At 54.9% G+C, this 13,971-nt stretch overlaps 1 protein-coding gene across 7 annotated transcripts in view; it reads left to right on the plus strand.

Moving 5' to 3' along the window:
• Megf8 (multiple EGF like domains 8) overlaps window positions 1-13,587 on the plus strand; it is a 40,324-nt gene extending 26,737 nt beyond the window's left edge. For 4 of the 7 annotated variants that reach the window (XM_048790823.1, XM_048790825.1, XM_048790824.1 and 1 more), the window contains 10 exons: window positions 364-487; window positions 671-884; window positions 1,010-1,224; window positions 4,733-4,949; window positions 5,118-5,277; window positions 5,704-5,896; window positions 6,354-6,524; window positions 6,665-6,795; window positions 7,218-7,350; window positions 10,623-13,587. In XM_048790823.1, the coding sequence (XP_048646780.1) occupies window positions 364-487; window positions 671-884; window positions 1,010-1,224; window positions 4,733-4,949; window positions 5,118-5,277; window positions 5,704-5,896; window positions 6,354-6,524; window positions 6,665-6,795; window positions 7,218-7,350; window positions 10,623-11,891 (2,827 nt within the window). In that variant the 3' untranslated portion in view covers window positions 11,892-13,587. Of the gene's footprint in view, window positions 1-363; window positions 488-670; window positions 885-1,009; window positions 1,225-4,732; window positions 4,950-5,117; window positions 5,278-5,703; window positions 5,897-6,353; window positions 6,525-6,664; window positions 6,796-7,217; window positions 7,351-7,808; window positions 7,989-8,974; window positions 9,320-10,622 lie in introns of those variants that run through there. The other 3 variants (XM_048790826.1, XM_048790827.1, XM_015496796.2) reach the window with 3 other exon arrangements.
• Window positions 13,588-13,971: the final 384 nt, after the last annotated feature.

Raw genomic sequence — 13,971 nt, forward strand, 5'->3', positions numbered from 1 at the left:
GAGAGGTGGAGTAATGAAGAGAGGCAGCAAGGGGACTCAGGTGCTGGCTGTGGGGAGAGGAAGAGCCCTGAATTGGGCAAGGGCCTGTAGGGAAGGGGAGAGGAGATGGTCAGAGAAAAAAATTCAGGAAGCAGAGGGCTCAGTGGCTGAAGGGGCAGGAGGGCGTGGGGTATTTTCTGATATTGCTGGCCAGGGTGACAGGTGAAAGTGATACCATCTGTCACAAGTGGTGGGGAGGACAAGGATCGGGAGGCCTGTGCAGGGTCCATCTCAGGATACGGTATGGGGGAACAGTAGGACCACATCCAAGAAGCCGAAGGATGGGCCTGGCTGAGTATGTGAGCCACACCTCATGACCTCCAGGTTAGGCTGTGGAGGTGCCCCCTGCTCCCCAATGCCTCGATCCCCAGAGGAATGTCGACGACTCCGGACCTGCAGTGAGTGCCTGGCCCGCCATCCCCGCACCCTACAGCCTGGAGATGGAGAGGTGAGTGGCTTGTGCAGGGAATAGCAAGGAGTGGCAGGTAGAGGGGCAGGAGGTGGAGATCTGTGGCCAGCTGTCCAGGGTCTCGGGAACCACTGAGCCCTTCAGCAGTGATTGGATGGGAAAGACTGTCAGAAGGGGAACTGAGAGCCCTGCAGACCCCACCAAGCCTGCCTCCTCCTCCAGGCATCAGCCCCCCGCTGTAAGTGGTGTACCAACTGCCCCGAGGGTGCCTGCATTGGGCGCAATGGGTCCTGCACCTCAGAGAATGACTGTCGCATCAACCAGCGAGAGGTCTTCTGGGCCGGAAACTGCTCAGAGGCGGCGTGTGGGGCTGCTGACTGTGAGCAGTGCACCAGGGAGGGCAAGTGCATGTGGACACGGCAGTTCAAGAGGACAGGTGAGCCTGAGGGCTTGGGGGCCTGCACTCCCAGGTCTGAGGGAGGAAGCCTGGGCCTGGACCCCTGGCCCTGAGGCAGGAGGGCTGGGGGCCAGACTGAGTTCTAATCTGTGTCCTCTACCCAGGGGAGACACGCCGCATCCTCTCAGTGCAGCCCACCTATGACTGGACATGCTTCAGCCACTCTCTGCTCAATGTGTCTCCAATGCCCGTGGAATCATCACCCCCACTGCCCTGCCCCACCCCCTGTCACCTCCTGCCCAACTGCACCTCGTGCCTGGACTCCAAGGGTGCCGACGGGGGCTGGCAGCACTGTGTCTGGAGCAGCAGCCTCCAACAGGTACTACCCCTTGCCTCTCTGCCCTCAGTGGGTTTTCTTTCTCCCCTGTCCTCCTCCTTCCATCTCCCTGGCTGTAGCCCCGCCATGCCTTCTTCCTCCTCACACCACCTCCTTCCCTCTTACACATTCTCTGCTGTTTTCTGTGCCTCCTTCCTGGACTCCCCAGCCCCTGTGTCTCTCCATTGCTCATTCATGGTCTCCTCTCCGCTTTCTTTCTATAACTGTCGTTTCATGCCCCCTCAACCTCCCTTTTCTGCTTTCCTGCTCCATCTGTCTACATTGGGAGCTTCTGGTTGCAAGAAATGCTGCCCCCCAGCTGCTTTCGTAATAAGGAGGTGGGGTGTTCAGTAGAACAAGAAGTATTGCTGCTCTCTGGCTCTTGGGCCACACTGCCTGTGGTCTCAGTGATTCTCCATACATCTGTGTCCTTCGATTTCCTTCAGCTTCATCATCAACAAACAGGGCCTCAGTCTATATACTTTCTCATAGGGCCCTCTCATGATGAGTTTGCTTACATTTTCAAGGGGAAACTCTGACCCAGCTTGTGAGGCAGGTGTCCAGCTGTGGTCCACTGAGACATGGCTGGGGAGGGCCGGGAGCATGTGGTTCCAATGGGGCAGGGCAGGTGAGAGCTAGTCTGTATTCTTGGGTTGGAGGGGTGATTGGTGTGGGCAAAGCAAGCACCATGTGTCCAGGAAAGCCTGTCCCTTGATTGCCCAGCACATCCTCTCAGCTTCCAGAAAGTTCATTCCAAAGATGCCTTCACCAAGTGTGATTTAGCTGTCTCAGGTACAAAGGTGTTTGCCTCCTACTCCACCCCAGTGGGGGACAAGACAGATTCACCTTCCACCATCATCTCTAGTAGGAAATGAGTCTCTGATTCCCCCTAACATCTGTTCCTCATTCACACCTTGATTGTGCAAGACCCAATAGAGTCCTGCCTCCTCGTTGGCCACAGCCCACGAGCTGGTGATCACCTCAGCCACCACCCTCTCACCTTGGACAGCAGAGCAGGGAAAATGGGACACTTACCATTAGAACTTCCATTTTGAGAGGTGACAGTAATATCCAACCTGTTCCAGCCCAGGAGGTCAGGGTGTGTAGGACCTCAGGCATCTATGGCTAGATGCCTGCAAGTGGCATCTTGGCTCATTTGTCTTGTGATCACGGGCTAAGGTTCCAAGCTCAGGGTCCAAGCTCAGCTGGGCCTGGGTTTAAATCCAACCTTGTCACTTTCCAGCTGTTTGACTTTGATTGAGTGACTTGTCCTCTCTTAAATCTCAGTGAGTAATGGGAAATGGGAATCATTATCGACAGCTTATTCCATAAGGAGGTCATATCAGTTAAGTAGGAGAATTTACTTAGAGCACAGAACAGTACCTGCCATCCAGTAAGGAGTCATAGCTAGTTACTGCTGCTGGTGTAATGAGCACTGGTGGGAGGACTGATCTACTGTCCTGAGTTCTACCCACTAGGAGGATTCTTTACCTCCATGTCAGATACTCCCAGAGGATACCCGTGAGGGTTCCTCAGAGGACTATCAGTGTGGCAGAAGGTCAGAGGACCCTCTGGTGTTGGTCTGCTGCAAACAGAGGCCCTTTGCCTTCAAACCTGAGGTCCTGGCAGTACAAGGCCTCCCCAAATATTCTTGAGATTTCTATAATTTGTCTTTGTGGGGATTTTTGGGACCAGAAGGCAACACCTGAGCATCTGCTGTCTCACACAGCTCCCCCAGCCCCTCCCAGTTCCTCCATACCCGCTAGGCTTAGATGCCTGAACAGCCCAGGCAGCTCAGGAGATGAGGAAGCTCCAGGCAGGAGGCAGGAGGATGTGTGGGGCCTGTGAATTGGAGGGACAGCCTGTCCACGAGCCAGGCAGCACAAGGTTGATGCTGTGTGTGAATACAAGGGGACTTTTGTCTGATATGATTTCTATGAAATCTCCTAGCTTTAAGATGTTGGCTCAGATCTTTAAAGAACATCCCCCACATAGGTCAAATATCCCCACATAGGTCAATAGCTGTGGGCTCTAAACCTGTTATGATTTGTTCAGAGACTGCCAGATTCGAACTATTTGCATTGTTCTCTGTAATGGCTTTAACCTCACCCATGGCAGGCAGCTGAGTGCTCTCCTCCCTGGCCTGGCTCCTTCCCTCCTCCCTCCTTCCCTCCCCCCCTTCAATAACTTCATTATCGAGCACCTTGCACTTTGCTAATCCATGGTGTATGTCAACAGGCAAGCTGGGATTGTCTCTGGAACTTACTGTTCACCTATTCTTTCTAGGAACACAGGAAATGCAGGGTAGGTTGTTGGGCCTTATTGTTCGCCGCTAGGAAGGTCACAGCGGGAAGTTCTGAAGTGCTTTTCAGGACCCAGGACTCTCATTGCCTGCTCCTGGATTGCCCCACCATCTGCCAGTGCACGCACTAAATTTAGATCTGGAAGCCCAGCCTGGTAGAGAATATTTTTGAGATTTTTTTTTTTTTTTAACAAGAAAAAGAACACGCAGGATTTATTACATGCCTTAGGCATGGCAGTATTAGACTCCTTGGCAGAGAGTCTGCCTCTGGCAGTTCCGCAAGACGCGGCTCCTGGCAGGCCCAACCCTCAGTGCGCTCAGAGCTCTGACCACGGCAGCCAGGTTTTCTATTTCAGGATTGCAAGGCTGCTTTTGCTTTTTCTTAAGTGCTTTCAGGCAGCCAGACGGGATAAATGTCTTCCCTCGTCTACTTCACTTAGGGTCTGTGCAGTAAATAAAAAGTGTATAAACCCAGGAAGTTCCCAAGGGTCTAAACCTCACTGTGCACACTGTCTGGGTCCCCACACAGAGTGAAGGCTTCTGAATCGCTGCCGGGCCCCTCATCCAGGACTCGGCCTCCCAGCTGGGAGGGGAGGACCTTTTTGCCTTGCAGCCAGGACCACATTTGTTCTAAGCAACTGTGGTTCATGGCCCTGCTTCTGACCCTCTTCTGTTTGATCCTGGGTGGTTTCCTTCAGAGCTACCAGGAACAGAAGCACCTGAGCTGGGTAGGGAAGAGGAACTTGCTGCCCCAAGACAGTGGTACCTTTAGGACATGGGATATAAGGTCCACGCTGCCCCCTCCTCATGAGGGGCTGGGAATGGAGCCTGGAAAACTGCCTCTCCCTCTGCCTCTCCTGTCTTTGGGATACGAGGTCTCGTCTCCATCTCTCTGGCTACTGCCTTCTGTGTCCTGTTCATTTGGTGTGTTTTCTGCTCATCCAGACGTCCTCCAGCCCCAAATGTTCCCCCAGCCCAAGTCTATGTGATCTCCCACTTCCTCTGACCTCCCGGCCCCACTTCCAGTCCTGATGTCTAGTTACAAAGGCTTGAGTGAGAACACGTGATGGCCCAGCTAATGTCCTGGGCTGACTGTGGCCAGGGAGGGGGGAAACTCAGAGAAGAGGTGCTGTCCTGGGAGAGCGCCACAGTGTTTGATTTTCTTTCTCTGCCTCTCTCTCCCCATCCCCATGTCTCCTTCCTGAACAGTGTCTGAGCCCTTCCTACCTGCCCCTGAGATGTATGGCTGGAGGCTGCGGGCGGCTGCTCCGGGGCCCCGAGAGCTGCTCCCTGGGCTGTGCGCAGGCAACCCAGTGTGCCCTTTGTCTGCGGCGCCCTCATTGTGGCTGGTGTGCCTGGGGGGGCCAGGATGGGGGCGGCCGCTGCATGGAGGGTGGACTCAGCGGCCCCCGTGATGGTGAGAAGGGTATGGGAGCCAGGCAAGAAGGCCGGTTTGGGTCTGGGGCAGAGAACATGGGGACACTGGGGTTCATCTCAGAAATGGAGCTCAGAGGAAGCAGGGACAATGACCTGGGTGGCTGGGAGCGGGTGGTGTAGAGGTTCCCCAGGCTAAGCCTTGTATTCCTGGGGCCAGGGCTGACATGTGGGCGTCCTGCGGCATCCTGGGCCTTCCTGTCCTGCCCCCCTGAGGATGAGTGTGCAAATGGGCACCATGACTGCAATGAGACCCAGAATTGCCATGATCAGCCCCACGGCTATGAGTGCAGCTGCAAGACGGGCTACACCATGGACAAGTGAGGCTTTAGGCCCTGTGGGATGTGGGTAGGAGGAATGGGCTGGCCAGACTGGGGGGAGACCCCGTGGGAGCAGTGAGGGAAGAAGTCCAGAGCTTAGCCAGACAGGAAGGATGAGCAGCCCGAGGCGGGAGGTAGTGGTATTGATCCAGGGAGGAGGAGAGTGGTGAGCTTGGCTGGGGTGGGACAGGATGGTGAGGGAGACCAGGGATGGATGAATGTCACAGGGGCCCAAGAAGAGAGAGGATTGTGGGCTAGCTCCTGGAGGAGGTGGTGGGTGGACCCCAGAGGGCAAGTGGTGGAATAGACGGGGGCTGAGCAATCAGGTGGAAAGAAGATAGGCAGCTTGGAAGGGCCAGGCCATGGTGTTAGGAGACAGGCCCCCGCCAGGGCCACCTGCCCTGACCTTTGCCCTGACCCCTGCAGTGTGACAGGCCTGTGCCGCCCCGTGTGCGCCCAGGGTTGTGTGAATGGCTCCTGCGTGGAGCCTGACCACTGCCGCTGCCACTTCGGCTTTGTTGGCCGCAACTGCTCCACAGAGTGTCGCTGCAACCGCCACAGTGAGTGCGCGGGCGTGGGGGCCCGCGACCACTGCCTGCTCTGCCGCAACCACACCAAGGTGGGCACCCAGGGCCGCCTGACCTTGGGACCCAGGCCTTTGCTTGCTTTTAGCCTGTGCTCAGGCTCCCCCCGCCCCCCAAATGCTAGGGCTAGAACCCAGGGCCACCTGCATGCTAGGCAGTCACCCTGCAACTGAGCTACACCCCAGCCCTTGAACTTAGGCATTTTGAGCCTCATTCTGAGCCCTGATAAGCCACTCATGGGGAAGCAGTGGCAGAGTCCTGTCCCAGGGAGATGTGAGAAAACTTTGGGGACACTGTTGTCGTGGACAGTGGGGAGACTGGGCCAGGGAGGGTGAGCATGTGGCGCTCAGGACACAGGGCTGGAAGTGAGCCCGTGAAGGCAGGGGCAAAGTGGCGGACAGGCTGGGACCGTACATACCAAGTGCCAAGGCTGCGTGTCCCCCGCCCTGTGATTCTGCAGCCTTCTGCACTCACTCTATCCTGGGTTTCCAGGGCAGCCACTGTGAGCAGTGCCTCCCGCTGTTCGTGGGCTCAGCCGTGGGGGGCGGCACCTGCCGGCCCTGCCATGCCTTCTGCCGTGGTAATAGCCACGTCTGCGTCTCCAGGAAGGAGCTTGAAATGGCCAGGAGGGAGCCAGAAAAGTACTCCCTGGATCCAGAGGAGGTGAGAGTCTGGGTCTGAGGGATGTGGGAGCAGGTGGCCTGGACTCCAGGGTCCTAGAGGAAGAGGGGGATGGAGCCTGGACACCTGGATCCCAGGGAGGAGGGGGCTGCTCCATTTGTAATCACCCTGTGCTTTTCCAGATTGAAAACTGGGTGACAGAGGGTCCTAGTGAAGACGAAGCTGTGTGTGTGAACTGCCAGAATAACAGCTATGGGGACAAATGCGAGAGCTGCCTCCACGGCTACTTCCTCCTGGATGGCAAATGCACCAAGTGAGAGGAAGGGGGTTGGGGCCTTGCCTTTGCCCTAGGAATCATTCTGGACCCCCCAGCTGCTCCAGTCTTCTGCTCTCAGTCAGAAGAAGATAAAGTCCCCAGGGGGCTCTAGGCCAGGGCAGGGTTGGGAAAATGAGCTGAGCTCAGACGAGAGGCCCCCTCCCTTAGAAGCCAGAGCTGCAGAGCAGCCCGGATGGAGACAAGATGGGGGAGCAAGGAGAGAGGGTTGCTGAGGGGAAAGGTCCCCAAATGACCTTCCCATTCCATGTTTTCCTTCCAAATGCTCAGGGAGCTGGAGTCAGTCCAACCTAGGTTCCAACCCTGACTGCCATTTAATGACTCTGCGGCCTTGGCTTGACCTCTGTGAACCTCAGAGGTCATGGGAGCTCCATAACCCCCATTCTCTTCTCCATCCTCAGATGCCAGTGCAATGGCCATGCAGACACCTGTAACGAGCAGGACGGGACGGGCTGCCCATGCCAGAACAACACAGAGACTGGCACGTGCCAGGGCAGCTCCCCCAGTGATCGCCGAGACTGCTACAAGTACCAGGTGAGGCTGGAGAGGCAAGTTATGGGCCAAGTCCATATCTGCAAAGGGTCAGAGGTGGGATGAGGTACCAGTCCTGGGCAGAACTGACACATGGTTCTGAACCTGTGGTCTTTGGATCAAGATCAGCTTAATAAATTGTTTCTGAGTCAGTTTCAGGCCCTGGGCAGTGATCTGAGGACCCAGACAGGCCTCTGGGATTTCCCAGACTGGTGCAGAAACTATCTCCTTTATATAGTCATAATTCAGAGGTTGCAGGTAATGGAAAACCCATCTCATGGTAATTTAAGGAGAAAAGAAAATGTATTGAATCTCAAAACTGACGTCTGGGTCTACCACTGCCCACAGGGGAGAATGCGAAGTTCGTGGTGTGCTGGGCACTTCTGAACCTCATGTTCCTTGTTCCCAAGTAGACGTCCTACTCTCTGACCTCACTGTGCTTTCCCTGTTTTCACGAACAGCCCAGGCCCTTTCATGGCTCCTTGCTTTGCCTCATTGCCACTGCTCAGAATGAACCCTCTCTCTCGTTGGGTGTGGTGGCGCACGTCTGTAATCCCAGCGGCTCTCGAGCTGGGGCAGAAGGATCGCGAGTTCAAAACCAGCCTCAGCAAAAGCGAGGCTGCTGAGCAACTCAGTAAGACCCTGACTTTAAATAAAATGCAAAATAGGACTGTGGATGTGGCTCAGTGGTTGAGTGCCCCTGGGACCCAATCCCTGGTACCATCCTCCCTCCCCTACAAAAAAAAGAATGCACCCTCTCCCATCTTGTCTTTTTGGCAACTCCCACTTTGAGATGCAGCATAAACACCGTCTCTGTGAAACTCTTCCCAATTATTCCAGATTTCCCCCAAATTTCTTGTTTTGCCACTTCCTATTGCACTTTGTACATTTGTTATAGTAATATTTGGGAATCAGTTTTGAAACACTCTTCCCTCATGGCTTCTCAGGCAGGGACCTGGCATGTAGCCCTTGGATATGTGCTTGTGGAATGCTTCTTCACTTAGAATGGTCAACAGGTTGGCAAAATTTAGTTTTCTTTGACATTGTATTCTCTCCCCCTGAGGGATTAAGTAAAAGCTCCCAATGGGGAGTTCACAAGGTTTACTGTTACTGATTTAACCACATTTTGAGGTGTTTTTTTTTTCTTATCAATAATCAAATGTAAAACTTGGGCTCATGGAACACGTGGTTAGAAAGCATTGGCCTTTGCCAATGGCGTTCTCCTAAAATGTCCCCTTCGAGATAGTGTATAAGCTGAGATTTGGTAAAAGACAGAAGTGGGTCTTGGCTGTGTTCAGTCTACAAATTACTGAGTTAATGACAGATGGGGTGGGGTAGAGGGTGGTCCTTTGAATTGTGCAGGGTGAGGGTTGTTTTGAGAAAGAAGATTAAAAAAATTGAGGTCTGGGTTCTGCCTTCAGGAATGGCCACATTCACGTTTCACACAGTGGCCTCAGGAGTCTCCTTGTGTCTGGACTCTGCTTTGCTCAGCGTCGGCCTCTTTCTCAGGCAGGTTTTCCTCACGTGGCTGCTCCCACCCAGTGGCCTGGGGCTAACAGAGGATCTCCTAGCCATTCTAATACCCAGACCCAAACCCCCTTGAGTCCATTTCCCTTTTCTTCTGCAGAGAGGAGGCTCCTGGAGCACCTGGCTGCCAGGCCACAGGCTTACCTCCCCCAAGGAGGACAACTCATGCTCCCTCTTTGGAGCACAGCTCCACCACCCACCTTCTTTCTCCAGGGAAGAGAAATCTCTTGCTCACCTCAATCTCCTCCTCCCACCTACAGGAACACCCAATCTGCAGAATTACAACTCCACCCAAGGTGCCTGTTTCCAAGCCTTAAACCTCCAGCATTTCCATCCTGGACCAGAATTTTTGCTTTCTTGGTGTCCGACCAGAAGGCTCTTTGCCCTTTACTTGACAGTCCCAGAGATTAGTCCACACCTCTTGCTGTAGCAGCTCCATTGCCTGCTCTGAAGTGGCAGGTTTTTTCAGTTGTAACAATCAGCGGTAGTAATATGTGGCGAGTGCCTGCTGCTGAGCTGGGCCCTGCGCTGCAGAGACAGTGGCAACAGCTCAGAGGTGGAAGGCTTGTCAAGGCTGTGCAGGGGCCTTGGTGAAGTACAGACTTAAGAGGAAAATAGGCTCAGAGACATTCAGTGTTCTGCCCCAGCTCAGGCAGATGATAGTATTTGGAGCCTGGACGGACTTGAATGGTTTCCACAAAGCTGAGGAATCATAATAGTGATCATTCATCCAGTCAACAAATATTTATTGAGCACCTACTATATACCAAGCACTGTGGGAGGCACTGGGGACCCAGTGGAGAACAGCACAAACAAAAGGTTCTGTCCTTACAGAGTTTACATTCTCACAGAGAAGTCAGGAGTTAGCAGATGAGTAAGTCACACATTGTGTGTACACAGTGGTGAGTGGGAAGGAGAAAAACTAGGCAGAAGCTGGGGTAGGGCTTGTTAGGTAGTAGAAATGGTAGATACAGTGAATGAGGAAGAAATGGTAGATAGTGGCACTTGCAGCCAATGTGAGTGTGTCACATGAGTAGACATATGAGAATAAGCCATCTAGACAGAGGATCAGCCTGTGCAAAGATCCTACGGTTGAAATGTATCTAACAGTCCAGAAGCACCTATGTGGGCAGTTAAGATGGACAACCCTGTGCCAGGTGCTGTGTGTACGATATCAGAAGTCCCCTGAGCTGGGTGTGGTGGCACATGCCTATAATCCCAGAGATTTGGGAGGCCAAGGCAGGATTGCAAGTCCAAGGCCAGTCTGGCAACTTGTGAGACCCTGTCTCAAAAATAAGGATAAAAAGAGCTGAGGATGCAGCTCCATGGTAGAGCACCCCTGGGTTCAATCTCTCACACTGAAGGGAAATAAAAAGAAGTCTCCTGAGCAAGCGTTGGCTCCTGTCTACATATAGAGGAAGACTCAAGCTCAGAGAGGTTAGGGCACTGGTCTAGAGGACACAGCTAGTGAGGAGTTAGACCCCAACACAGCTCTGCACCGCTGAGCCTCAGAGTGCTGGAGCCACTGCGGGTGACACCAGGGACAGCAGTGCTGGAGAGTCAGGTTCTAGCCGTGTTCGCACTATGGCTGGAACATTCTAGAGTCTCACATGACAGTGGCTGGGGCACTGGTGGGGACATAAGGCTGTGGCTGCTGACAACAGGTGCAATGTTTCTGTCCTGCTTGGGGGCCAGCCCTGTACCATGCTCAGTCCTGATGCCCACCTTCCCCTGTGTCCTTCCCACAGTGTGCCAAATGCCGGGAGTCTTTCCACGGGAGCCCTCTGGGCGGCCAGCAGTGCTACCGTCTCATCTCGGTGGAGCAGGAGTGCTGCCTGGACCCCACCTCCCAGACCAACTGCTTCCATGAGCCCAAGCGCCGGGCTCTGGGCCCTGGGCGCACTGTACTCTTTGGCGTGCAGCCCAAGTTCACCAACGTGGACATTCGCCTGACGCTGGATGTGACCTTTGGTGCTGTGGACCTCTACGTCTCCACCTCTTATGACACCTTTGTGGTCCGTGTGGCCCCTGACACCGGCGTCCACACTGTGCATATCCAGCCCCCACCGCCTCCACCCCCACCCCCGCCTCCTGCTGATGGAGGGCCGCGGGGGGCCGGAGATGCAAGTGGACCAGGGGTTGGGAGTGGGTCGGGCCCCCCAGCAGAGCCACGGGTTCGGGAGGTGTGGCCACGGGGCCTGATTACATACGTGACAGTGACAGAGCCATCGGCAGTATTGGTGGTGCGCAGTGTGCGGGACCGGCTGGTCATCACCTACCCACATGAACACCATGCTCTCAAGTCAAGCCGCTTCTACCTGCTGCTGCTGGGTGTGGGAGACCCAAGTGGGCCAGGCACCAATGGCTCAGCTGACTCACAAGGCCTGCTCTTCTTCCGGCAGGACCAGGCCCACATCGATCTGTTTGTCTTCTTCTCTGTGTTCTTCTCCTGCTTCTTCCTCTTCCTGTCACTTTGTGTGCTCCTCTGGAAAGCCAAGCAGGCCCTGGACCAGCGACAGGAGCAGCGCCGGCACTTGCAGGAGATGACCAAGATGGCCAGCCGCCCCTTTGCCAAAGTCACCGTCTGCTTCCCACCAGATCCTACTGCCCCAGCCCCTGCCTGGAAGCCACCTGGGCTCCCTCCACCTGCCTTTCGCCGCTCTGAGCCCTTCCTGGCACCCCTGTTGCTGACAGGGACTGGTGGCCCCTGGGGACCCATGGGAGGAGGCTGCTGCCCACCAGCCATCCCTGCCACCACCGCTGGCCTGCGAGCTGGACCCATCACCCTGGAGCCCACAGAAGATGGCATGGCTGGTGTGGCCACACTGCTACTCCAGCTGCCTGGTGGGCCCCACGCGCCCAATGGTGCCTGCCTAGGGTCAGCCCTTGTCACGCTGCGGCATAGGCTGCATGAGTACTGTGGGGGTGGCGGGGGTGCTGGGGGCAGTGGGCACGGAGCTGGCGCAGGCCGGAAGGGACTGTTGAGCCAGGACAACCTCACCAGCATGTCCCTCTGACCTGCCAAGGGTCCTCAGCCACAGCAACCGAGTCACTTGATGGGACCACCCTGGACTGGGAACCCTTGGACACTGTCTCCTGAGAGACCACTGGTTCCCTCCCCTTCCCCCAGGGTCTCCTTTGTTCTGCATTCAGCAACTATTTATTGAGTACCTACTTTGTGCCAGGCACTGCTGTAGGCACAGAGCAAAGCAGGAAATGAGAGGATTCCTTGACCTTATCTGTTGGGTTCTAGTGAAGGGAGACAATCACACATACACACACACAGCAGGGTGGTTCCAAAGAGGGACAAGTGCTGTGAGGACTCAGCAGGCTATGGCAGTGTGGGACTGGTGTAGTCGATTGTGCATTCAGAGAAGCTAGGCTGAGAAGCACAGGATGTGGCCATGGGAAGACCTTCAGGAAACATCTTTCAGACAGAGGCAAAAATAAAAAAGGCCAGGAGGTGGGGATCAGCTTGTTTTATTGGAAGGCCTAGAAAACTGGCCATTATGACCCAGATCAAGTGTGAAGAGATGAAATTAAGGACAGGTTGGATGTTCTGGTCCCAGGTAGGTTTTTGGTTTTATTCTCAGGGTAATGGAAAGCTGTTGGAGGGTTTGGGAGGGTGACAGGATCCATGACTGTTGAAGCAGTTGTTTAGCTGAGGTGTGGAGAATGGATTCGAGCAGGGGGAGAAGGGATGGCGGTGAGTGGATCAGGGTGGTGGCAGTGGTGGCGAGAGTCGGGGCCAAGTGTAAGATAAGTGTAGAAAGGTTGCAGTGGTGTGGAGGTCAGGGTAGGAAGGGAGCACGTTCTGGGTGACCCTAACTCTAGCCTGAACCACAGGAGGAGAGTGGGTTCCTTTGTTAAGATGGGGAAAATGGGGCTTGTGGAGAAGATAAAGGGTCCAGGATTCAGGGATGAAGATATAGTCCAGTGGCGACACTTTTCTAACCACAGGGCTCTGGGCTCACTCCCCAGTACCACACACAAGCCCAAGTTTTAATTTGAGATGCATTTGACATCAACTTCGGTCAGGTCCAGGTGGGCATACAGAAACCAGCAAGAGTGTTTCAGCAGAAGGAATCGAGTAGTGGGAACTGGTGGTGCTGCCGAGAGCAGCGGCCGAGAACAGGTGGGACCGTGAGGTGGCCCAGCAGTGAACAAGAGCAGGAAGCAGTTCCTACCCCCTTGGGCTGGAGGGACAAAGCCGAGTGGTAACATGACCTGGGACCAGGGTCACCTGGTGAAACCAGAAAGATGGGCCTATTGGAAGGGAGCCTCAGAGGGGACAACCCCTGCCTGAGATGCCCCCCAGGTGGGCGTGGGTGTTGGTGAGGGCAGGGGTACCAAGGTTGGAGAGGGACTTGGTGGAGTGATCACCCTGCAGCTCTTCCAGACAGTGTGGCCTTGACAACTTTGGAGCACTCCCTAGGGGCCACCCTTACCCGAGCCCCGTCTTGGACTTCTGAGCTCCTCTACCCCTTGAAGGCCATTTCTAACCATCTTCCTGAACTTGGGACTCTCCCCCAAGACTCCAACCCCTAGTTGCTGTTTTGGTCCTTGTGTGACTGGGACCACATCCCCTTGCTGTGGGGTCTGCAGTCTGAGAGACACCCCCCCATGTTACGTGCATGTCAGAGGCAGCAGGGACCACCTCATCTGAAGAGGAGGGGAGCTACTGAATCAACAAATAAAGAGTGTGGGGGACGACCCAGTGTCCCAGTGTGATCTTCGTGCAGGGGAGGGAGGAATGGACGTCAGCCCTGCACTGGGTCAGTTGGATAAGTGCCCATATTGTGGTGCACCTCCAAGCCCTGTGACCTGGGCTTGTTTCCTGTGTCGCTTGTAGGTGGTGGTGGTGGGAGGTGGATATGGTGGAACTCTTGCTTCCCAGAAGGAATGAACCAAGGGCAGCTGGGACAGGAAGTTCTTTGACCAGGAGCAGGGACCTTGCCTTAGGTGCCTGCCATAAGGAGAAAGTTTGGCTCAGAAGGGAAAACAGACTGCCTTCGTCCCAGGTTTTATTCTGGGCCCTAATGTAAGAAGAGTTCAAACCAGGCAGCATGGAGACTGAAATGAGGCCCTAGCAACATG

This window comes from Marmota marmota, unplaced genomic scaffold, assembly GCF_001458135.2.
Source record: "Marmota marmota marmota unplaced genomic scaffold, marMar, whole genome shotgun sequence".
In the NCBI taxonomy this organism is placed as follows: domain Eukaryota; kingdom Metazoa; phylum Chordata; class Mammalia; order Rodentia; family Sciuridae; genus Marmota; species Marmota marmota.